The sequence below is a fragment of the Petromyzon marinus genome, chromosome 65 (genome assembly GCF_048934315.1).
Source record: "Petromyzon marinus isolate PM22_M1 ecotype Great Lakes invasive population chromosome 65, UKy_Petmar_22M1.pri1.0, whole genome shotgun sequence".
Taxonomy (NCBI): Eukaryota; Metazoa; Chordata; class Hyperoartia; order Petromyzontiformes; family Petromyzontidae; genus Petromyzon; species Petromyzon marinus.
This window is the reverse complement of record NC_133731.1, coordinates 3,813,592-3,839,294: the sequence shown is the minus strand read 5'-3', so window position 1 is coordinate 3,839,294 and position 25,703 is coordinate 3,813,592. Positions and strand designations below refer to the sequence as shown.

Below are 25,703 nucleotides of genomic sequence, written 5' to 3'. Positions count from 1 at the left end.
CACACACACACACTGACGCACACAGACACACACTGACGCACACACGACACACACACTGACGCACCCACTACACACACACCACACACACACTACACACACACTGACGCACACACTACACGCACACTGACGCACACACTACACACACACACTGACGCACACACGACACACACACTGACGCACACACTACACACACACACTGACGCACACACTACGCACACACACACACTGACGCACCCACTACACACACACACACACTGACGCACACACCACACACACTGACACACACTGACGCACACACGACACACACACACACTGACGCACCCACTACACACACACACTGACGCACACACACACTGACACACACTACACACACACACACACTGACGCACACACTACACACACACACACACTGACGCACACACACACACACTGACGCACACACGACACACACACACACACTGACGCACACACTACACACACACACACACTGACACACACACACACACTGACGCACACAGACACACACTGACGCACACACGACACACACACTGACGCACCCACTACACACACACCACACACACACTACACACACACTGACGCACACACTACACGCACACTGACGCACACACTACACACACACACTGACGCACACACGACACACACACTGACGCACACACTACACACACACACTGACGCACACACTACGCACACACACACACTGACGCACCCACTACACACACACACACACTGACGCACACACCACACACACTGACACACACTGACGCACACACGACACACACACACACTGACGCACCCACTACACACACACACTGACGCACACACACACTGACACACACTACACACACACACACACTGACGCACACACTACACACACAGACTGACGCTCCCACTACACACACACACACACTGACGCACACACTACACACACACTGACGCACACACGACACACACACACTGACGCACACACGACACACACACTGACGCACACACTGACACACACACACACTACACACACACTGACACACACACACTGACGCACACACTACACACACACACACACTGACGCACACACTACACACACACTGACGCACACACGACACACACACACTACACACACACTGACACACACACACTGACGCACACACTGACACACACACACTACACACACACTGACACACACACACTGACGCACACACTACACACACACACTGACGCACACACGACACACACACTGACGCACACACTACACACACACACTGACGCACACACTACACACACACACTGACGCACACACGACACACACACTGACGCACACACTACACACACACACTGACGCACACACTACGCACACACACACACTGACGCACCCACTACACACACACACACTGACGCACACACCACACACACTGACACACACTGACGCACACACGACACACACACACACTGACGCACCCACTACACACACACACACACTGACGCACACACTACACACACAGACTGACGCTCCCACTACACACACACACACTGACGCACACACTACACACACACTGACGCACACACGACACACACACACTGACGCACACACGACACACACACTGACGCACACACTGACACACACACACACTACACACACACTGACACACACACACTGACGCACACACTACACACACACACACACTGACGCACACACTACACACACACTGACGCACACACGACACACACACACTACACACACACTGACACACACACACTGACGCACACACTGACACACACACACACTACACACACACTGACACACACACACTGACGCACACACTACACACACACACTGACGCACACACGACACACACACTGACGCACACACTACACACACACACTGACGCACACACTACACACACACACTGACGCACACACGACACACACACTGACGCACACACTGACACACACACACACTACACACACACTGACACACACACACACGACACACACACACTGACGCACACACACTGACGCACACACACCTCGATATCAAGCTGGGTCGTTGTTGCTCCTATCTCACCTGCGCGTAGTGCCCCCCTCCCACCCCACACACCTGCAGCTCGTCTCACCTGTGTGTAGTGCCCCCCCACACCCTACACCTGTACATAGTGCCCCCTACACACACACCTGCCAGCGTCTCACCTGTGCGTAGAGCCCCCTACACACACACCTGCCAGCGTCTCACCTGTACGTAGTGCCCCCTACACACACACCTGCCAGCGTCTCACCTGTACGTAGTGCCCCCTACACACACACCTGCCAGCGTCTCACCTGTACATAGTGCCCCCTACACACACACCTGCCAGCGTCTCACCTGTACTTAGTGCCCCCTACACACACACCTGCCAGCGTCTCACCTGTACATAGTGCCCCCTACACACACACACCTGCCAGCGTCTCACCTGTGCGTAGAGCCCCCTACATACACACCTGCCAGCGTCTCACCTGTACGTAGTGCCCCCTACACACACACCTGCCAGCGTCTCACCTGTACGTAGTGCCCCCTACACACACACCTGCAAGTGTCTCACCTGTACTTAGTGCCCCCTACACACACACCTGCCAGCGTCTCACCTGTACGTAGTGCCCCCTACACACACACCTGCCAGCGTCTCACCTGTACTTAGTGCCCCCTACACACACACCTGCCAGTGTCTCACCTGTACATAGTGCCCCCTACACACACACCTGCCAGCGTCTCACCTGTGCGTAGAGCCTCCTACACACCTGCCAGCGTCTCACCTGTACGTAGTGCCCCTACACACACACCTGCCAGCGTCTCACCTGTACGTAGTGCCCCCTACACACACACCTGCAAGCGTCTCACCTGTGCGTAGAGCCCCCTACACACACACCTGCCAGTGTCTCACCTGTACTTAGTGCCCCCTACACACACACCTGCCAGCGTCTCACCTGTGCGTAGAGCCTCCTACACACACACCTGCCAGCGTCTCACCTGTACATAGTGCCCCCTACACACACACCTGCCAGCGTCTCACCTGTACATAGTGCCCCCTACACACACACCTGCAAGCGTCTCACCTGTACGTAGTGCCCCCTACACACACCTGCCAGCGTCTCACCTGTGCGTAGTGCCCCCTACACACACACCTGCTAGCGTCTCACCTGTACATAGTGCCCCCTACACACACACACACCTGCAAGCGTCTCACCTGTGCGTAGAGCCTCCTACACACACACCTGCCAGCGTCTCACCTGTACGTAGTGCCCCCTACACACACACCTGCCAGCGTCTCACCTGTGCGTAGTGCCCCCTACACACACACCTGCCAGCGTCTCACCTGTACATAGTGCCCCCTACACACACACACCTGCCAGCGTCTCACCTGTGCGTAGAGCCCCCTACACACACACCTGCCAGCGTCTCACCTGTACATAGTGCCCCCTACACACACACCTGCCAGCGTCTCACCTGTGCGTAGAGCCCCCTACACACACACCTGCAAGCGTCTCACCTGTGCGTAGAGCCCCTCTCCCACACCTCCCTACACCTGCACATAGTGCCCCCCCCCCACACACACCTGCAACGCGTCTCACCTGCGTGTAGTGTCCGCACACGCGTCCCGGCTGGCAGGTGAAGGTGGGGAAGTCGTAGTCGTGCACCTCCTCGTACCAGGCCTGCACGGCGGCCGTGGCGTTGAACGAGCTCAGGAAACCGCCCCAAAGGTTCTCGCCCACGGTGGTGAACGTGGGGTGGACGCGGCCCTCGTCTCGGAGGTGGACGTTGTGCTCGAACCAGCAGTTGGAGCCCCACGCCTTGGCGGTGAGGGCCAGCGCCTTGTCCCAGCTCTGTGCGGTAAGGGGGGGTGGTCAACGGAGAGTGGATTTAGTGGGGCGGGCGAGAGGGGCAGAGTGTGTGTGTGTGTCCGTGTGTCCACGTGTCCGTGTGTGTGTGATAGTGTAGCGGTTAGCGCGCTGCGCTGTGAACCTGGCGACCCGGGTTCGATTCCCGCTCACGGCCAGCACCAGTGACGATTATCTGAACCGGTCCCGGGCCTCCCCTAGGTCGACTCAGCCTCAAATGAGTACCTGGTGCGGTGTGTAAACATCGCCAATAGGGAGACAAAGGCGGTCGGGCGTGGTGCAGGCCACCCACCCCCTCGTGTACCGTTCCGGCCTTCATAGGTGCTCGCTAACAGCACTTGCCCCTACAGTCTGTTAAGGCTATATGGGGGATCTTTGTGTATCCGTGTGCGTGTCCGTGTGTGTGTGTCCTTGTGCCGATGACTGGTACCAGCGGTGTCAAGATCGGCCTCTGTGGAGGAGGCTCGTGAAGGACGCTACTGGGCAGTTGGAGGCAGTTGCCCTCCAACAACAACGGAGGGCGGAGGAGCGACGCTCAGAACAACGAGTGGAGCGACGGGTGGCTAAATCACAGCAAGTTGGCACAGTAGGGGGCACAGGTGGTGCATCAGCCAGTCATCTCAGTCAGTCGACCCGTGGCACCTGGGTCTGCCCAGTGACCTTCTGCCAGCGGGCGTTCGACACTTCACGTGGCCTCATGGTGCACATAGCCTGGCACAAGCGTCGTGGTGACGTCACCGCCACTTAGTGGCGAATGGCGGTTGTTGTTGTTGTGTGTGTGTACAGGTAGATGAGAGTGGCTACCATGTAGAGCATGTTGTATTGGTATGTGTATGTGTGTACAGGTATGTGTGTGTACAGGTGTGTGATGGTGGCTACCATGTAGAGCATGTTGTATCGGTATGTGTATGTGTGTACAGGTATGTGTGTACAGGTGTATGTGTGTACAGGTGTGTGTGTGTACAGGTATGTGTGTGTACAGGTATGTGTGTACAGGTATGTGTGTACAGGTGTGTGTGTGTACAGGTGTGTGTGTGTACAGGTATGTGTGTGTACAGGTATGTGTGTACAGGTATGTGTGTACAGGTGTGTGTGTGTACAGGTGTGTGATGGTGGCTACCATGTAGAGCATGTTGTATCGGTATGTGTATGTGTGTACAGGTATGTGTGTACAGGTATGTGTGTACAGGTATGTGTGTACAGGTATGTGTGTGTACAGGTATGTGTGTACAGGTATGTGTGTACAGGTATGTGTGTACAGGTGTGTGTGTGTACAGGTGTGTGTGTGTACAGGTGTGTGATGGTGGCTACCATGTAGAGCATGTTGCGAGCTGGCGGGTTGACCATGGAGCGGAAGAAGTTGTGCGCGCGCACGCACTCGATGATGAAGCGCCGATCATCGATGCTCGGCTCCACCGCGCTGCCGGCACGGCGCGACATCGCCTCCCGCGGCACCGTCGCCACCATCACCGCCACCGTCACCACCACCATCACCACCATCGGGGGCGGCGGTGATGGTGCCATCTGGGGAGGGCGGCGGTGAGGGTCAAAGTGCGATGATGTCTTGAGTCCTGGGCGTGGAAGAGTAGGCCAACTGTTATCGATTAAGCGGCCCTCCTTACGCCAGCGACGGCGGTGAAGAGGGGATAACCGAGTTCATCTTGTCCCACGTCGAAGACGTCGAAGACGTCTCGGGTCCCGGGCGCGGAAGAGTAGGCCAAATACTCTGCTCTTCCGCAATGCGGTTGCGGTGAGCGCGCGCCTTCACCCTGCAGCTGAAGCGACGAGGGGGTTCAAACGATGACCCAGCGGATTACCGCCGTGCGGTTTGTCCCATTCCCTCTCTCGCTCTCTCGTGCAGGTGACTTGCGCTACGCCGGAATCGGTTAACCGGTTTCCATGACAGGAATCCGCTCCTGGCTCTCTAAACCGGCAGTCGGTTTGATAAGCGAGCAACCGGTTCAATAATCGAGCAAAGAGTTTAATAAGCGAAAACCGGTTTAATAAGTGAGTAACCGGTTTAATAAGTGAGTAACCGGTTTAATAAGTTAGCAACCAGTTTAATAAGCGAGTAACCAGTTTAATAAGCGAATAACCGGTTTAATAAGCGAGTAACCGGTTTAATCAGTTAGCAACCGGTTTAATAAGTGAGTAGCCGGTTTAATAAGCGAGTAACCGGTTTAATAAGCGAGTGACCGGTTTAATAAGTGAGAAACTGGTTTAATAAGCGAGTAACCGGTTTAATAAGCGACTAACGGGGTAATTCAGTGAGTAACCGATTTAATAAGCGAGTAACCGGTTTAGCGACTCCCACCGGCACCACCCCAAGCGTCCCTCCTGGCCCCAATTCCCCTTCCTAGGGGGCATCCACCCGGCACCCGTGGTTAACCCCTGCGGTGTTTAACCTCGGTGACGAGAAGTGAGAATCGCCGCTTCTCAACACACAGAGCTTCCTCTTCGTTTGATAACGCTTTTCCCTACCCCACAGTTACCGCTATAACCCGCGCTTAACCCTACCCCTAACCCAGAATTAATCCTAACCCAGGGTCACCCCTAACCCAGGATTACCCCTAACCCAGGATTATTCCTGCCCCTAACCCAGAATTAATCTTAACCCAGGGTCACCCCTAACCCAGGGTTCCCCTACCCCTAACCCAGAATTAATCCTAACCCAGGGTCACCCCTAACCCAGGGTCACCCCTAACCCAGGGTCACCCCTAACCCAGGATTACCCCTAACTCAGGATTATTCCTACCCCTAACCCAGAATTAATCTTAACCCAGGGTCACCCCTAACCCAGGGTTTCCCCTACCCCTAACCCAGAATTAATCCTAACCCAGGGTCACCCCTAACCCAGGGTCACCCCTAACCCAGGGTCACCCCTAACCCAGGATTACCCCTAACTCAGGATTATTCCTACCCCTAACCCAGAATTAATCTTAACCCAGGGTCACCCCTAACCCAGGATTATTCCTACCCCTAACCCAGAATTAATCTTAACCCAGGGTCACCCCTAACCCAGGATTATTCCTACCCCTAACCCAGGCTTGCCTCTACCCCTAACCCAGGGGTAACCAGGGTTATATGAATCCCAGAGTGAACTCTGCTCTCACCTTAAAAATCACCGCTTCGTCGCTGCCAGGGATCCCCGTAGCTCCCCTTCCTCCCTGTGGGTCCCCTCTGTGCTGCGATGCCCTCTCTCTCCTGTGGGTCCCCTTCCTCCACGTGGGTCCCCTCTGTGCTGTGGGTCCCCTTCCTCCACGTGGGTCCCCTCTCTCTGCCGCGATGTCCTCTCTCTCCTGTGGGTCCCCTTCCTCCACGTGGGTCCCTTCTCTCTGTGCTGCGATATCCCCTCTGTGCTGTGGGTCCCCTTACTCCACGTGGGTCCCCTCTGTGCTGTGGGTCCCCTTCCTCCACGTGGATCCCCTCTGTGCTGCGATGTCCCCTCTCTCCTGTGGGTCCCCTTCCTCCACGTGGGTCCCCTCTCTCTCCCTCTGCCGCGATGTCCCCTCTGTGCTGTGGGTCCCCTTACTCCACGTGGGTCCCCTCTCTGTGCCGCGATGCCCTCTCTCTGCTGTGGGTCCCCTTCCTCCACGTGGGTCCCCTCTCTCTGTGCTGCGATGCCCCCTCTGTGCTGTGGGTCCCCTTACTCCACGTGGGTTCCCTCTCTCTGCCGCGAGGTCCCCTCTGTGTTGTGGGTCCCCTTACTCCACGTGGGTCCCCTCTCTCTGTGCTGCGATGTCCCCTCTGTGATGTGGGTCCCCTTCCTCCACGTGGGTCCCCTCTCTCTGTGCTGCGATGCCCCCTCTCTCCTGTGGGTCCCCTTCCTCCACGTGGGTCCCCTCTGTGCTGTGGGTCCCCTCTCTCCTGTGGGTCCCCTTCCTCCACGTGGGTCCCCTCTCTCTGCCGCGATGTCCCCTCTGTGCTGTGTGTCCCCTTCCTCCACGTGGGTCCCCTCTCTCTGCCGCGATGTCCCCTCTGTGCTGTGGGTCCCCTTCCTCCACGTGGGTCCCCTCTCTCTGCCGCGATGTCCCCTCTGTGATGTGGGTCCCCTTCCTCCACGTGGGTCCCCTCTGTACTGCGATGTCCCCTCTCTCCTGTGGGTCCCCTTCTTCCACGTGGGTCCCCTCTCTCTGTGCTGCGATGTCCCCTCTGTGCTGTGGGTCCCCTTCTTCCACGTGGGTCCCCTCTCTCTGTGTTGCGATGTCCCCTCTCTCCTGTGGGTCCCCTTCTTCCACGTGGGTCCCCTCTCTCTGCCGCGATGTCCCCTCTGTGATGTGTGTCCCCTTCCTCCACGTGGGTCCCCTCTCTCTGCCGCGATGCCCTCTCTCTGCTCTGGGTGCCCTCCTGCCCGTGTCGCCCCCTTAAAAGGAGGGGGACCTGCGGGGGTCGCCATGCCTACGAGGGCCGCTCGTGACGCCACACCTGGAACCACTTGGGGTGGGCGCGGGGAGGGTGGGGGGGAATTCAGGGCACCGGGGTCCGGCGGGGCCCGCGAGAGTGGGGGGCCAGGTAGGGGTCACGTGGGCTGTTATCGGAGGCTGGTGCGGGGGGGTATATGTATGCAGAACAGGGGAAGATTATACAAACTCCACTCACTCACTCTAACTCTGTACAGCAGGGGGAGATCATACAAACTCCACTCCCTCTGTAGAACAGGCGGAGATCATACAAACTCCACTCACTCTGTAGAACAGGGGGAGATCATATAAACTCCACTCACTCACTCTGTAGAACAGGGGGAGATCATACAAACTCCACTCACTCACTGTGTAGAACAGGGGGAGATCATACAAACTCCACTCACTCACTCTAGAACAGGGGGAGATCATACAAACTCCACTCACTCACTCTGTAGAACAGGGGGAGATCATACAAACTCCACTCACTCTGTAGAACAGGCGGAGATCACACAAACTCCACTCACTCACTCTGTAGAACAGGGCGAGATCACACAAACTCCACTCACTCTGTAGAACAGGGGAAGATTATACAAACTCCACTCACTCACTCTAACTCTGTACAGCAGGGGGAGATCATACAAACTCCACTCCCTCTGTAGAACAGGCGGAGATCATACAAATTCCACTCCCTCTGTAGAACAGGGGGAGATCACACAAACTCCACTCACTCTGTAGAACAGGGGGAGATCATACAAACTCCACTCACTCGCTCTGTAGAACAGGGGTAGATCATATAAACTCCACTCACTCACTCTGTAGAACAGGGGGAGATCATACAAACTCCACTCACTCACTCTGTTGAACAGGGGCAGATCATACAAACTCCACTCACTCACTCTAGAACAGGGGGAGATCATACAAACTCCACTCACTCTGTAGAACAGGGGGAGATCATACAAATGCCACTCACTCTGTAGAACAGGCGGAGATCATAGAAACTCCACTCACTCACTCTGTAGAACAGGGGGAGATCATAGAAACTCCACTCACTCACTCTGTAGAACAGGGCGAGATCACACAAGCTCCACTCACTCACTCTGTAGAACAGGGCGAGATCACACAAACTCCACTCACTCACTCTAACTCTGTACAGCAGGGGGAGATCATACAAACTCCACTCCCTCTGTAGAACAGGCGGAGATCATACAAATTCCACTCCCTCTGTAGAACAGGGGGAGATCATACAAACTCCACTCACTCGCTCTGTAGAACAGGGGTAGATCATATAAACTCCACTCACTCACTCTGTAGAACAGGGGGAGATCATACAAACTCCACTCACTCACTGTGTAGAACAGGGGGAGATCATACAAACTCCACTCACTCACTCTAGAACAGGGGGACATCATACAAACTCCACTCACTCACTCTGTAGAACAGGGGCAGATCATACAAACTTCACTCACTCTGTAGAACAGGGGCAGATCATACAAACTCCACTCACTCTGTAGAACAGGGGGAGATCATACAAACTCCACTCACTCTGTAGAACAGGCGGAGATCATAGAAACTCCACTCACTCACTCTGTAGAACAGGGGGAGATCATAGAAACTCCACTCACTCACTCTGTAGAACAGGGCGAGATCACACAAACTCCACTCACTCTGTAGAACAGGGGGAGATCATGCAAACTCCACTCACTCTGTAGAACAGGGGGGAGATCACACAAACTCCACTCACTCACTCTGTAGAACAGGGCGAGATCACACAAACTCCACTCACTCTGTAGAACAGGGGGGAGATCATACAAACTCCGCTCACTCTGTAGAACAGGGGGGAGATCCTACAAACTCCACTCACTCTGTAGAACAGGGGGGAGATCCTACAAACTCCACTCACTCTGTAGAACAGGGGCAGATCACACAAACTCCACTCACTCTGTAGAACAGGGGGGAGATCACACAAACTCCACTCACTCTGTAGAACGGGGGGGAGATCCTACAAACTCCACTCGCTCTGTAGAACAGGGGCAGATCACACAAACTCCACTCACTCTGTAGAACAGGGGGGAGATCCTACAAACTCCACTCACTCTGTAGAACAGGGGGGAGATCCTACAAACACCACTCGCTCTGTAGAACAGGGGGGAGATCCTACAAACTCCACTCGCTCTGTAGAACAGGGGGGAGATCCTACAAACTCCACTCACTCTGTAGAACAGGGGGGAGATCCTACAAACTCCACTCGCTCTGTAGAACAGGGGGGGGATCCTACAAACTCCACTCGCTCTGTAGAACAGGGGGGAGATCATACAAACTCCACTCACTCTGTAGAACAGGGGGGAGATCCTACAAACTCCACTCACTCTGTAGAACAGGGGCAGATCACACAAACTCCACTCACTCTGTAGAACAGGGGGGAGATCACACAAACTCCACTCACTCTGTAGAACAGGGGGGAGATCCTACAAACTCCACTCGCTCTGTAGAACAGGGGGGAGATCCTACAAACTCCACTCGCTCTGTAGAACAGGGGGGAGATCCTACAAACTCCACTCACTCTGTAGAACAGGGGGGAGATCCTACAAACTCCACTCGCTCTGTAGAACAGGGGGGGGGGATCCTACAAACTCCACTCGCTCTGTAGAACAGGGGGGAGATCATACAAACTCCACTCACTCTGTAGAACAGGGGGAGATCATGCAAACTCCACTCACTCTGTAGAACAGGGGGGAGATCATACAAACTCCGCTCACTCTGTAGAACAGGGGGGAGATCCTACAAACTCCACTCACTCTGTAGAACAGGGGGGAGATCCTACAAACTCCACTCACTCTGTAGAACAGGGGCAGATCACACAAACTCCACTCACTCTGTAGAACAGGGGGGAGATCACACAAACTCCACTCACTCTGTAGAACGGGGGGGAGATCCTACAAACTCCACTCGCTCTGTAGAACAGGGGCAGATCACACAAACTCCACTCACTCTGTAGAACAGGGGGGAGATCCTACAAACTCCACTCACTCTGTAGAACAGGGGGGAGATCATACAAACTCCACTCACTTACTCTGTAGAACAGGTGGAGATCACACAAACTCCACTCATTCTGTAGAACAGGGGGACATCACACAAACTCCACTCACTCTGTAGAACAGGGGGGAGATCCTACAAACTCCACTCCCTCTGTAGAACAGGGGGGAGATCACACAAACTCCGAGGTGCGAGCCTCAAACGCATCCGCAGCCGCCTCTAACCCCTACTGCCCAACCCACGCAGGGTGACTTTGTACTTCGTTTTTTTTTCCCCACCGCTAAGGCCAGACCCGATACGTCGGGGGCTGTCAACGGCGTGGCCACAGCCTCCCGCGACAGGAACCCCATCGGCCACGTGCTCCTCGTGCTGGAGGGATGCGACGAACTGTGAATCTCGTTCCTCATGCCCCCCCCCAAACCTCATGTCTCTCTCACAGCGAAATCGCCACGGGCTACAGATCAAGGCCGTAGCCATGGAATCAACATTGGGGGGGGGGGACCAAATCTTCCAGGGGGTCTGGGGTCCCCCGTCCCCCCCAGAAAAAAAAATCTAAATTTGAAAACTAATTTCCTGCCATTTCCTGCCTAAAATATTTTTTAAAAATTCACTAACACGTAGGATGTAGTTTTTTTTTTTACAATAATGTCTAAGAGTGTTATTGTATTTACATTGCCCTGTTTTAACTTTTTTACCTTTTCTTGTTTCATTGTATGTAATGACAGAGATTAGGGATTAATAAAGTAACAACCATAACCACAAGCATATAAACAGAAATCTATTTAATTAGCGAAAAATTGTGGGGGGGACATTTTGAGCATATTTGAATATTGGGGGGTGGGGGGATGTCCCCCACCCCCCAATATATATTATAATTACGGCCTTGCTACAGATCACCCCCCAGCCCCCCAAAGGATGTCGCTTGTGCCACCTCGACACCCGACTAATGGAGCACAGAGTCTCGGACTCTTCCCGTGTAACTCCCGGTAACAATAAAAACCCACAGCGCTTGACCCAGAGGGGTCAAACGGGCACAGGTGGGCAACACCACAACCCGCTAAAATTGCCATTCTCACAAGCCCCTTAACCCACCCGTCTTTGTATCTCTTATCTGTCTCAACGCTCCCATACTCCCCCCCCTCCTCTCTGTTATCTCCTGCCTCTCTATCTCCTGACTCTCTCTATCTCCTGACTCTTTCTCTATCTCTTGCCTCTCTCTATCTCCTCTATCTCTTGCCTCTCTCTCACTATCTCCTGCCTCTATCTCCTGACTCTCTCTCTATCTCCTGCCTCAATCTCTATATCCTGCCTCTATCTCTCTATCTCCTGCCTCTCTCTCTATCTCCTGACTTTCTCCCTCTATATCCTGCCTCTATCTCTCTATCTCCTGACTCTCTCTCTATCTCCTGCCTCTCTATCTCCTGCCTCTCTCTCTATCTCCTGCCTCAATCTCTATATCCTGCCTCTATCTCTCTAGCTCCTGACTCTCTCTCTATCTCCTGCCTCTCTATCTCCTGCCTCTCTCTCTATCTCCTGACTTTCTCCCTCTATATCCTGCCTCTTTCTCACTATATCCTGCCTCTATCTCTCTATTTCCTGCCTCTATCTCTCTATCTCCTGACTCTCTCTATCTCATGCCTCTCTATCTCCTGCCTCTCTCTCACTATCTCCTGCCCCTCTCTCTATCTCCTGACTCTCTCACTATCTCCTGCCTCTCACTATCTCCTACCTCTCTCTCACTATCTCCTGCCCCTCTCTCTATCTCCTGCCTCTATCTCTCTATCTCCTGCCTCTCTCACTATCTCCTGCCCCTCTCTCTATCTCCTGCCTCTATCTCTCTATCTCCTGCCTCTCTCTCACTATCTCCTGCCCCTCTCTCTATCTCCTGACTCTCTCTCTATCTCCTGCCTCTCACTATCTCCTACCTCTCTCTCACTATCTCCTGCCCCTCTCTCTATCTCCTGCCTCTATCTCTCTATCTCCTGCCTCTATCTCGCCTGACTCTCTCTCTATCTCCTGCCTCTATCTCTCTATCTCCTGCCTCTCTCTATCTCCTGCCTCTCTCTTCTGCCTCTCTCTCTCTATCTCCTGCCTCTCTCTCTATCTCCTGACTCTCTCTATCTCCTGCCTCTCTATCTCCTGCCTCTATCTCTCTATCTCCTGCCTCTATCTCGCCTGACTCTCTCTATCTCCTGCCTCTGTCTCTCTATCTCCTGCCTCTCTCTTCTGCCTTTATCTCCTGCCTCTCTCTATCTCCTGACTCTCTCTATCTTCTGCCTCTATCTCCTGCCACTATTTCTCTATCTCCTGTTTCTCTCTATCTCCTGCCTCTCTATCTCCTGCCTCTATCTCTCTATCTCCTGCCTCTATCTCGCCTGACTCTCTCTCTATCTCCTGCCTCTATCTCTCTATCTCCTGCCTCTCTCTATCATCTGCCTCTGTCTCTCTATCTCCTGACTCTCTCTCTATCTCCTGCCTCAATCTCTATATCCTGCCTCTATCTCTCTATCTCCTGCCTCTCTCTCTATCTCCTGACTTTCTCCCTCTATATCCTGCCTCTATCTCTCTATCTCCTGACTCTCTCTCTATCTCCTGCCTCTCTATCTCCTGCCTCTCTCTCTATCTCCTGCCTCAATCTCTATATCCTGCCTCTATCTCTCTAGCTCCTGACTCTCTCTCTATCTCCTGCCTCTCTATCTCCTGCCTCTCTCTCTATCTCCTGACTTTCTCCCTCTATATCCTGCCTCTTTCTCACTATATCCTGCCTCTATCTCTCTATTTCCTGCCTCTATCTCTCTATCTCCTGACTCTCTCTATCTCATGCCTCTCTATCTCCTGCCTCTCTCTCACTATCTCCTGCCCCTCTCTCTATCTCCTGACTCTCTCACTATCTCCTGCCTCTCACTATCTCCTACCTCTCTCTCACTATCTCCTGCCCCTCTCTCTATCTCCTGCCTCTATCTCTCTATCTCCTGCCTCTCTCACTATCTCCTGCCCCTCTCTCTATCTCCTGCCTCTATCTCTCTATCTCCTGCCTCTCTCTCACTATCTCCTGCCCCTCTCTCTATCTCCTGACTCTCTCTCTATCTCCTGCCTCTCACTATCTCCTACCTCTCTCTCACTATCTCCTGCCCCTCTCTCTATCTCCTGCCTCTATCTCTCTATCTCCTGCCTCTATCTCGCCTGACTCTCTCTCTATCTCCTGCCTCTATCTCTCTATCTCCTGCCTCTCTCTATCTCCTGCCTCTCTCTTCTGCCTCTCTCTCTCTATCTCTGCCTCTATCTCTCTATCTCCTGCCTCTCTCTATCTCCTGCCTCTCTCTTCTGCCTCTCTATCTCCTGCCTCTCTCTCTATCTCCTGACTCTCTCTATCTCCTGCCTCTCTATCTCCTGCCTCTATCTCTCTATCTCCTGCCTCTATCTCGCCTGACTCTCTCTATCTCCTGCCTCTGTCTCTCTATCTCCTGCCTCTCTCTTCTGCCTTTATCTCCTGCCTCTTTCTATCTCCTGACTCTCTCTATCTTCTGCCTCTATCTCCTGCCACTATTTCTCTATCTCCTGTTTCTCTCTATCTCCTGCCTCTCTATCTCCTGCCTCTCTCTCTATCTCCTGCCTCTATCTCTCTATCTCCTGCCTCTATCTCGCCTGACTCTCTCTCTATCTCCTGCCTCTATCTCTCTATCTCCTGCCTCTCTCTATCATCTGCCTCTGTCTCTCTATCTCCTGCCTCTCTCTATCTCCTGCCTCTCTCTTCTGCCTCTCTCTCTCTATCTCCTGCCTCTATCTCTCTATCTCCTGTCTCTCTCTCTATCTCCTGCCTCTATCTCTCTATCTCCTGCCTCTCTCTATCACCTGCCAGTGAGGGCCTAGTTTTATGTATGCATCCTAGCCCCGCCTGACGTCATTGTGTCTCACCCCTGCATCTCTTTTTCCTCTCATCACACTCGTTTACTCGGCAAGCCTGCGACCTACTCAGCCCTGCACCCACTACCTATCCTCCCACCTCTGTTACATCCTTCCTATTCTTCTGCTTTACTGCAAACATGAAAATCGCTCCACTTTCTCACTCCTCTCCTCTCTGCTCCTTGTCTCACCCTCTCCTTTCAGCACTCCTGTTGCCCTGCCACCACAGCACCCATCACTGCCCCCCCCCCTCTCTCTCCTGAGGCCACTCTGCCCCCCCCCCACCACCACCACACTTTTCTTTTCCATCCACCTCTTCTTGTCCTGTTCTCCCCCTTTCAATTGTGCAGCTAACGTCAATATGAAGCTAGTTTATGTATTTACTTATTTACAATGCCACGCCACGCTAAGCGAGTTGACATCTGTCAAACCGCCCAACAGGGACTGACATAAAGGTGGACGACGTGATAGACGCTGCCGCTGGACATTGGGTGGGGGAAGCGGAACGTCGCCGCCGCCGCCGCCGCCGCGGCTCCCGTGACCCGCGGCTACGTGGTCCTCTTCGCCGACGCGGAGATGGTGGCACGCGTCCACCTTCAGGGGGGAGATATTTGTGCAAATGCACGCCTCTCTCCCCCTCCCCCCACCCCCACCCCGCGCGAAAAGTGCTAATCTCCAACGCACCCCACCACCACCTTTCCTCAAAACTGCCGGCCTACAACGAGACCTTGAGCGGTTCCGGCAAAGTTGTGTCCCGAATCGTGACGCTGACCTCGCGCACGCGGGAACCCATAAATGGCGCACGTCTTGTCGTTCAGGCGACAAACTTTCATGATTTTAAAGGGCAACAACGCGGAACTCAGCGTGAACTCTGAGTGCACTTCGGCAGGCTACGCCTACGCCGTGTGCGTGTCCACCGCGTTGCCACGCTGCTACGTGTGCGGTGGCTTCGGCCATGCCCGTGAAAACTGCACGGGAAAACCAAAAGGGGAAAACACGCAGCCTGCAAATAAACGTCACGCAGCAGCAACAGCAGCACCAGCAGCAGCAGCAGCCGCCACAGCCTCAACAGGGACGGCAAAAGCAGCCACCACAGCCTGCGCAACAGCAGCAGCAGCCGCAGCAGGAGCAGCCGCAGCCACCTCAGCCTCAGCAGCAGCAGCAGCAGCCACCACTGCACGAGTGCCAGCTGTAGCAGCAGCAGCAGGACGCTGACTCGGCGGCCGGTCGCACAAAGCCGCCCACCGACGAAGAGGATGGCGAGGGTTTCACCCTCGTCACCTCCCGCAAGCGCAGGGTGAAGCCTTCCCACGGCGGAGGTTGGCCACGCGGCCCCTAACCCTAAGCGCGCGGCCACCGCCGATCACGAGCCCAACTCAAAACGGTGCAACCCCCCCCACGAGCGCCAACCCAGAAAGCGTTGCGAGGGGTGAATATGAAGACATACTCGATGGCGACCCGCCTGAGGGCAGCACGATGGGACAAGGACCGCCAACACCCCCGCCGCCTCAGCATCCTCAGAGCAAGAGGAACCACCGGCCGGTGCGGCGCCTGACGGCGCCACGCTGCAAGAAGGCGACGAAGGCCGGCTCACCTGACCCGAGGGGAGAGCAAAAGACCCTCCACTACCAGAGGGCAGCCACCTTCTTCCCGATGAGGCCCTGCCATCACCGACGGCAAACGAGGCTTCTGCCGAGTCACGGTTTGACGAGCTTGGAGGACTCGGACGACGAGGTGTCGGAGACCGAAGGAGAGGACGACGTGAGTGAGCTCAGCTACTCACAAGTCAACGGCGAGTTCGATTACACACCTGGGGACATCCACAACTTCCTCGGGAACACTTTCAGGAAGCGTCAAGTTAGGGTCGGGGCCGTTTTCCCTGACCTCACCGCTTTCCTCAAAGCATCCCAACAAATTTGCCGCAACAGCGACAGGTTTGGTTTCTCGACTCGGGAATGCCACCGCCTGAAAGCGTTCATGCGCAAGGCGAAGAAGGAGCTTACTTCTGCCCAGAAGTAACCCAGCTCCCCCGCAACTACTGTTAACACTACCACCACCAGACAACTGCATGATGGCTTCAGCTATTAAGGTTTCCAGTCTGAACTGTAACAGCGCTCGCAGGGACAAGAGGTGGGACCAGATCTGCCGCTTTCTCAGGGAACACAAAGCGAATGTGACTCTCCTCCAGGAAACTCACCTTGACCAGATGCGACTCTCCTCCAGGAAACCCACCTTGACCAGATGTGACTCTCCTCCAGGAAACCCACCTTGACCAGATGTGACTCTCCTCCAGGAAACTCACCTCGACGCCACTCTGGAGGCCCAACGCCAGCCTTTCTTAGGCGGCCGAGGCCTTCTACAGCCACGCCGAGGACAACCTCGCCGGCGTGGCGATTGTGCTCGGTTCGTGGTTTGCACCAGAGAACGTCTCCTTCAAAGAAATCGTCAAAGGTCACTTGATTTGTGTCGAATTCGCCCTGAATGAATCCTGCCTCAGGTGCTATAACGTGTACACGCCGAGCAAGGCCTCCCAAGAGGAAGCTCTTCTTCGGCGCGCTGCGGGACGCGCTTGCGACAGACGACGTGGACGACGTTACTCACCGTCGTGGGAGGAGACTTTAACTGCACCCACGACCCGGCTCTCGACCGTAACACCGCCGAACTTCACCCTGAATCCGCACGGCCGCTAGCCGAACTCGTGCGGAGTCCGGATCTGCGTGACGTGCGGCGACTACAGCATCCGGCCCGGCGGCAGTACTCTTGGTGCCGCTGCGGCCCTCAAAGCAGGATAAGCCTTGCCAGGCTCGACCGACTGTACGTCAACGCCAGCGGCGTTAACCTGCTTGGGGACAGTAAAATCGTTCCCTCCAGTTTCTCCGATCACCGCCCAGTCTCCGTGCTGCTGTGACTTCCCAGAGCGGAGTAGCGCAGCACCTACTGGAGACTCAACGTGCAGCTGCTTGATGACACCGACTTCAGAGAAACCTTCAAAGCCTTTTGGGCTCAGTGGCTGCCTGCCAAAGGAAGCTTCAGCTCCCACCAGCTATGGTGGGACAACACAAAGGCGCAGGTCAGGGCTCTCTGTCAGCAGTTCATGAGCCAGCACGTCCGCCGCCAAGAACGAGGAGGCGCGCCAACTGCTGAACGAGCTGCTGGCGCTTGAGGCGGAGCTGAGCTCACCCCACGGCACACAGCGGGGTGAGACGCTACTGGAGAAGCAGCGGCGTTTCAGGTCCATCACGGACGAGCAGGCGGCACATCGCGCTTTTGTGTGGAAAGAGATGCAGAACCTGTCGCAGATGGACTCTCCCGCTAAGTTTTTAATTCGCTTGAACAAAGCACCGGCCAACACCACAAAAATTTCCAGTTTGCGAACCCCAGATGGACAAACAGCAACATCTGAGAGCGAGATCGCCAAGACCGCCGGGGATTTCTACTCGCAACTTTTCGCCGCCGAAACCATACACGACGGGGCTGTCCGGGAGCTACTGGACGGGGGCCCTACCTTAGAAGTCCCCGAGCGGGATCGTCTGGACAGCCCCGTCACCCTGCAGGAGCTTCACACCGCTGTGAAAGGGCTCGCAGCTGGTAAAGCCCCGGGGATTGACGGCCTGCAGGTTGAGTTTTATGCGGCCTTTTGGGATGAGCTTGGCCCTCCGCTACTGCAACTGTTGACGGAGGGCCTGCAGAAGGGTGAACTCCCACAGAGCTGCAGGAGAGCAGTGGTCTCCCTGCTACCCTAGAAGGGGGACCTGCGCCTCATTTAGAATTGGCGATCCGTGTCCCTCTTTGTGCGCCGACTACAAAATCTACTCCAAGGTGCTGGCAAACCGTCTCAAGATAGTGCTGGGTCAGCTGATCCTGCCGGAACAGTCGTATTGCATCCCCGGACGGTGCATATATACGACAACATCGGTACGGTCAGAGACGTAATCTCCCTTGCAGAAGCGCACAACGTGGACTTGGGCCTCCACTTCTTAGATCAGGAGAAGTCCCTTGACAGGGCGAGCCACGAGTACCGTGGACAAACTCCTAACGTCGCTCGGCTTCGACCTGGCCTTCATCTCGCACGTTAGCTCCTGTACACGGGGGGCACATCCAGCCTCACGAAGATAAACCAGCGGCTCGGCGTCCCCTTTCCCTGTGACGAGGGGGGTCAGACCAGGGATGCCCCCGCTCGGCGCTGCTGTACACCCTGTACATTGAGCCACTGCTAAGCAAACCTGAGACAAAATCTGTCTGGCCTCAAAGTCCCGGGACCTGAAAATGCGGTCATCAAGAGTGAGTGAAAGTGAGTGAGAGAATGAGTGAGAGAGAGTGATTGAGAGAGTGAGTGAGAGTATTTGTAAATTAATTGACGGTAGTTGTATCCGAGCGAACTACAACTATTAATACTGATAAGTCAGTGAGTGGTACTGGTAAGTGAGTGAGTGAGACTGAGCGGACTTTGCGTGCGTTAGCAAACGGGTGAGCTCGTTTTTTTTTTTCTCCTGATGACAAATCGCTTGTGTTCCGATAGAAACCTCGTAAATATTTTTAGTATTTTTTTTAATTCACTTTATTTTCATTTTTATATATATATATTTGTTTTTATCTACGAGACTTTAATACCGAAAGAACCATAGAATTTGAGTGAGTTGGCGCACGAGTGGAGCGTGCGTCCGGAGACCAGTGGCATGGGGGTCAGCGCTACACGCAACCCGGCCACCCGAGTTCGATTCCCGCTCACGGCCACTATCTCAACAGGTTCGTGGGCCTCCCCTAGGTCGACTCAGCCTCAAATGGCCGCGGTGTGTAGTAAACATCGCCCACTGTGTACTGCACGCCGGACTTCTTTCTCACCGTACGTGCGCCAACCGTGGTTAATCGGCGGTGCGGGGGACTTATGGAGGCAAAGGCGGACGCGGCGTGGTGCTGGACCAGCCGCTGTGATCCGGCATCCTCCACCCAGTTGGGAGACGTGCTCACTCGCTCGCTCACTCACTCACTCACTCGTTCACTCGCTCGCTCGCTCATTGGCTCACTCACTCGCTAACTCATTCGCTCGCTCACTCACTCGCTCGCTCACCCCTCTCTCCACCTCGGCTCTCCCTTCACTCTCCCTTCGCTCTCCTCCTCTCTCTCCTCCCTCTCCCCACTCACCGTGGGCCCGTTTTATTTACTTATTTACGTGACCACAGAGCGTGGCACACTGCTGCCCGCGTCACGTGCTCAACAACCGCACTCGACGTCGTGACATCAATGCCACCACCACCACCACCAGAGGCAAAGGAAGCCCGGCTAGCCTGGCCCGACTTTTTAGGGGCAAGTGCTGTTAGTGAGTCGCACCCACGAAGGCCGGAACGGCACACGAGGGGGGGGGGGGGGGCGGCGGCGGCGGGGCGGGGGGGGGGGGGATGGGTCAGCACCACGCCCGGCCACCTTTGTCTCCCCGGCGGTGATGTTTACCCACCGCACCAAGGTGCTCACATGAGGCTGAGCTGACCTAGGGTATGAGGCCCAGGACCGGTTCACAAAATCGTCACTGCTCTTGGTGGTCGTGGGCGGGAATCGAACCCGGGGCCGCCCGGTTCGTAGTGCGGCGCGCTGACGCCACTCTACACGCCACCGCTCCCTCAATTCAACAACAAAGACAAAGTTCCCCCATGCAGCCTTAACCGACTGTTGGGGCAAGTGCTGCGAGCGAGCAGCGGCATCTGTGAAGTGGCCAGCACCACGGCCCGGCCGACTTTTTTCTCCCTGCTCACCACCAATAGCAATACCCGCGCCTGTGCCAGGCTAGGTGCGCTTTGAGGCCGCGTGAAGTGTCGAAGGCTCGCAGCATACCAGGCGAGGTTGTTAACATCTCCTGGCCACCGTGATGATGATGATGATGAGAGAGAGACACACAAACTCCAAATATACAGCAGCAGGCGTCAGGGTCGGGATCGTACCCACGACCTCCTGTATACCAGGCGAGGTAGTTAACATCTCCTGGCCACCGTGATGATGATGATGATGAGAGAGAGAGACACACAAACTCCAAATATACAGCAGCAGGCGTCAGGGTCGGGATCGAACCCACGACCTCCTGTATACCAGGCGAGGTAGTTAACATCTCCTGGCCACCGTGATGATGATGATGAGAGAGACACACACAAACTCCAAATATACAGCAGCAGGCGTCAGGGTCGGGATCGTACCCACGACCTCCTGTATACCAGGCGAGGTAGTTAACATCTCCTGGCCACCGTGATGATGATGAAGACGAGAGAGACACACAAACTCCAAATATACAGCAGCAGGCGTCAGGGTCGGGATCGTACCCACGACCTCCTGTATACCAGGCGAGGTAGTTAACATCTCCTGGCCACCGTGATGATGATGATGACGAGAGAGACACACAAACTCCAAATATACAACAGCAGGCGTCAGGGTCGGGATCGAACCCACGACCTCCTGCATACCAGGCGAGGTAGTTAACATCTCCTGGCCACCGTGAAGTTCCTCCAACACAACCACCACCACCACCACCATCAACAACGATACCATCGACATCGCTACCAACAATAACCATCACTGACAACACCAACAACGTCACGACCACCATTCATGAAGACAATTCAATCAAACACGGCACGTTCCTCAGCAACGCTGTGGCCTTGACAGGCAGCACGTTCGTAAAGTAACGTTTCGGGCGATGGCCCACCGTCATGGCACGTGCACCGCAGTGCCAGTACAACCCCCGGACGACGAATCCATACACGCAGAGACCCATCAGAGACGGGCAGAGACTCATGGAGATTGCTGTGCACAGTAGACCCACAACGACGCGGTGCATTAAAGACCAGCGAAAGTTGTCCAATTGTGGCCATCCAACACAAGACTCTGGACCACGTGGGGAACTCATAGAAACCCACGGAGATACACAGAGACTCGTCGAGATAAATAGAGGGTCATAGAGACCCATAGAGACATGGGGAAGTGCATTAAATACACTACGGACGGCAGAGTGAACCCATAGTTTCAGTTTCATTTATGTTGGTATTGCCCCGTGAGCCATTCGGCTCTTGAATCGGGTGCAACCGCAACAAACAAAAAAAACATGAACAAGATAAATAACTTAAAGTGACTTTACGTGACTTTGTGCAAACAGCAAATCCAGGAAAAAACAGCAAAATCTTCCAGAAAAAGCACCGTACACCAACGCTGTGTGCAAAAATCCCAGTGGGAAGCAAGTCAACAACAACAACAACAACCACAAGAAAACTTAGTTTAAAAGTCATCAGTCTAACTCCGTACTACAACAAACAAACATGGCCAAACCAAGAGACACACATAGACTCATAGAGACACCAATAGAGACACACAGAGACTAATAGAGACACCAATAGAGACACACAGAGACTCATAGAGACACCAATAGAGACACACAGAGACTCATAGAGACGCCAATAGAGACACACAGAGACTCATAGAGACGCCAATAGAGACACACAGAGACTCATAGAGACACCAATAGAGACACACAGAGACTCATAGAAACACCAATAGAGACACACAGAGACTAATAGAGACACCAATAGAGACACACAGAGACTCATAAAGACACCAATAGAGACACACAGAGACTCATAGAGACACCAAGAGAGACACACAGAGACTCATAGAGACACCAATAGAAACACACAGAGACTCATAGAGACACCAATAGAGACACACAGAGACTCATAGAGACACCAATAGAGACACACAGAGACTCATAGAGACGCCAATAGAGACACACAGAGACTCATAGAGACGCCAATAGAGACACACAGAGACTCAGTGATGCCAATAGAGACACACAGAGACTCATAGAGACACCAATAGAGACACACAGAGACTCATAGAGACACCAATAGAGACACACAGAGACGCCAATAGAGACACACAGAGACTCATAGAGACGCCAATAGAGACACACAGAGACTCATAGAGACACCAATAGAGACACACAGAGACTCATAGAGACACCAATAGATGCGTAGAGACCCATAGAGACCGCACAGTGAACCCATAGCGTCACAAAGTGACACACAGAGACTCATAGAGACCCATACAGACGCTGATAGATACGTATAGATCCATAGAGAGACACACAGAGATCCATAGAGACCTGCAAAGTGAACCCACTGTGGTCTGCGCTCCTTCAACGGAGGAGGAACAGCGACACGACACGAACTTTCTCTCTGTCTCTCTCTGTCTCTCTGTCTCTCTCTCTGTCTCTCTCTCTCCCTCTCTCTGTCTCTCTCCGTCTCTCTGTCTCTCTCTCTCTGTCTCTCTCTGTCTCTCTCTGTCTCTCTGTCTCTCTCTCTGTCTCTCTTTGTCTCATCGTGGCAGTAGCAGACCTTGCCATTGGCATCCTGAACAACCACAAATTGCCATCTTGCGCAAAAGCAGAATAACACGCACACTACCACCACTTCCGCCACTACTACCACCACCGCTACCTCCACCACCACTACCACCATCACAACCACCACGATCCCCACCACCACTACCACCACGAAGACCATCAAAACCACCACGACCCCCACTACCAACACCACCACCACGACCCCCACCACAACCATCACGACCACCACGACCCCAACCACCACGACCCCCACCACCACTACCACCATCACGACTCGAATTACCACTACCCCCACCACTACCACCACCATCACGACCACCGTCACCACCACCACCCCCACCACCACCACCCCCACTACCACCACCACCATCACGACCACCACGACCCCAACCACCACTACCACGACCCCCACCACCATCACGACCACCACGACCCCCACCCAGGCTGCTGCTGCCCCCCCCCGTCCCCCTCGAGTCGCCCGGTCACGTGGCTGCCGCGTGTCCCATCCCTCGGCCACAGCCGGTCCGCGTCTCTGTGTGTCTGTCTGTGTGTCTGTCTGTGTGTGTCTGTGTGTGAGTGTGTCTGTGTGTATGTGTGTTTGTGTGTCTGTGTGTGTGTGTCTGTGTGTGTATGTGTGTGTGTCTGTGTGTGTCTGTGTGTGTGTGTCTGTGTGTGTGTGTGCCTGTGTCTCTGTGTGTGTGTGTCTGTGTGTGTGTCTCTGTGTGTGTGTCTGTGTGTGTGTCTGTGTGTGTGTCTGTGTGTGTCTGTGTCTCTCTGTGTGTGTCTGTGTGTCTTTGTGTGTCTGTCTGTGTCTGTGTCTCTCTGTGTGTCTGTGTGTCTGTGTATGAGTGTGTCTGTGTGTGAGTGTGTCTGTGTGTGTGTCTGTGTGTGTCTGTGTGTGTCTGTGTGTATCTGTGTGTGTCTGTCTGTGTGTCTGTCTGTGTGTGTCTGTGTGTCTCTCTGTGTGTATCTGTCTGTGTGTGTCTGTGTCTGTCTTGTGTGTCTGTGTGTGTCTCTCTGTCTGTGTGTGTGTCTGTGTGTCTCTCTGTGTGTGTCTGTGTGTCTCTCTGTGTGTCTGTGTGTATCTGTGTGTGTCTGTGTGTATCTGTGTGTCTCTCTGTGTGTGTCTGTGTGTCTCTCTGTCTGTGTGTCTCTGTGTGTGTCTGTGTGTGTGTATCTGTGTGTGTCTGTGTCTTTCTGTGTCTCTCTGTCTGTCTGTCTCTCTCTCTCTCTGTTTCTGTGTGTCTCTCTGTCTATCTCTGTGTGTATATGTGTCTCTGTGTCTATCTCTGTGTGTATGTGTGTCTGTCTCTTGTGCATCTGTGTGTGTGTCTCTGTGTCGAGCTCAATCTCAGTATCTACCTCGATGTCTATTATTCACTCTCGCTCCTTCTCTATCCCACTCTCTCTCTCTCTCTCCCTCCATCCCAAGATCTCTGTCTACCTCTGTCTATCCCTGTCTCTCTCTCTCTCTAGCTCTCTTTCTGCCTCGCCGTGTCCGTCACTCGCGCGGCAAAGAATCACCCCGAGAGGCTTCGCCCAGGAAGCCACGGGATGAGTCCACCCGGAGCTGCTTGGCAAGAGGCCGGCCACCTTACCGGTGAAGGGGCTAGCACTGGACCGGTAACAGGGTTAGGACGGGACCGGTAGCAGGGCTAGGGCAGGACTCGCCGCGGAATGAGGAAGGAACCACGCTCTTGCGCCGGAGGAGAGTCGCCGTAGTTCCGCACAGATTAGGAATGAGCGAGGGAGAGAGGGAGAAGTACCGCTTCTGCTACGATCGATAAAACTGCCACCACCCCCCTCCTACTACTACTCTCCCCTCGGCCGCGAGCGAGAAATCAATGCGAGAGAATTATTCCAATTAGAACGGCGTGCTGGTGGAGTGTGTGGAGTGTGATAGAGTGGGAGTGGGGGAGAGAGAGAGAGAGGGTGTGGAGTGTCAGAGAGACTTTTTTTTTACTTTTTAAACGCACCGGAGGCGATTTCGATATGAAACACACAAAGTCACCAGCAACACAAATACACAAAGTCACCAGCAACACAAATACACAAAGTCACCAGCAACACAAATACACAAAGTCACCAGCAACACAAATAAC

The 25,703-nt window shown here is 54.3% G+C and overlaps 1 protein-coding gene across 3 annotated transcripts in view; it reads right to left on the bottom strand.

The window, feature by feature from the left end:
• GLIPR1 (GLI pathogenesis related 1) overlaps positions 1-25,442 on the bottom strand; it is a 43,020-nt gene extending 17,578 nt beyond the window's left edge. For 2 of the 3 annotated variants that reach the window (XR_012930310.1, XM_032978179.2), the window contains exons 1-3: positions 25,126-25,442; positions 5,197-5,409; positions 3,619-3,870 (exon numbers count right to left, since the gene is read on the bottom strand). Coding sequence is in view for 2 of the 3 variants with exons in the window: in XM_032978179.2 (XP_032834070.2) it covers positions 3,619-3,870; positions 5,197-5,409 (465 nt within the window). In the remaining variant the exon portion in view is untranslated. Of the gene's footprint in view, positions 1-3,618; positions 3,871-5,196; positions 5,410-17,825; positions 19,268-25,125 lie in introns of those variants that run through there. The other variant, XM_076054260.1, reaches the window with a different exon arrangement.
• Positions 25,443-25,703: the final 261 nt, after the last annotated feature.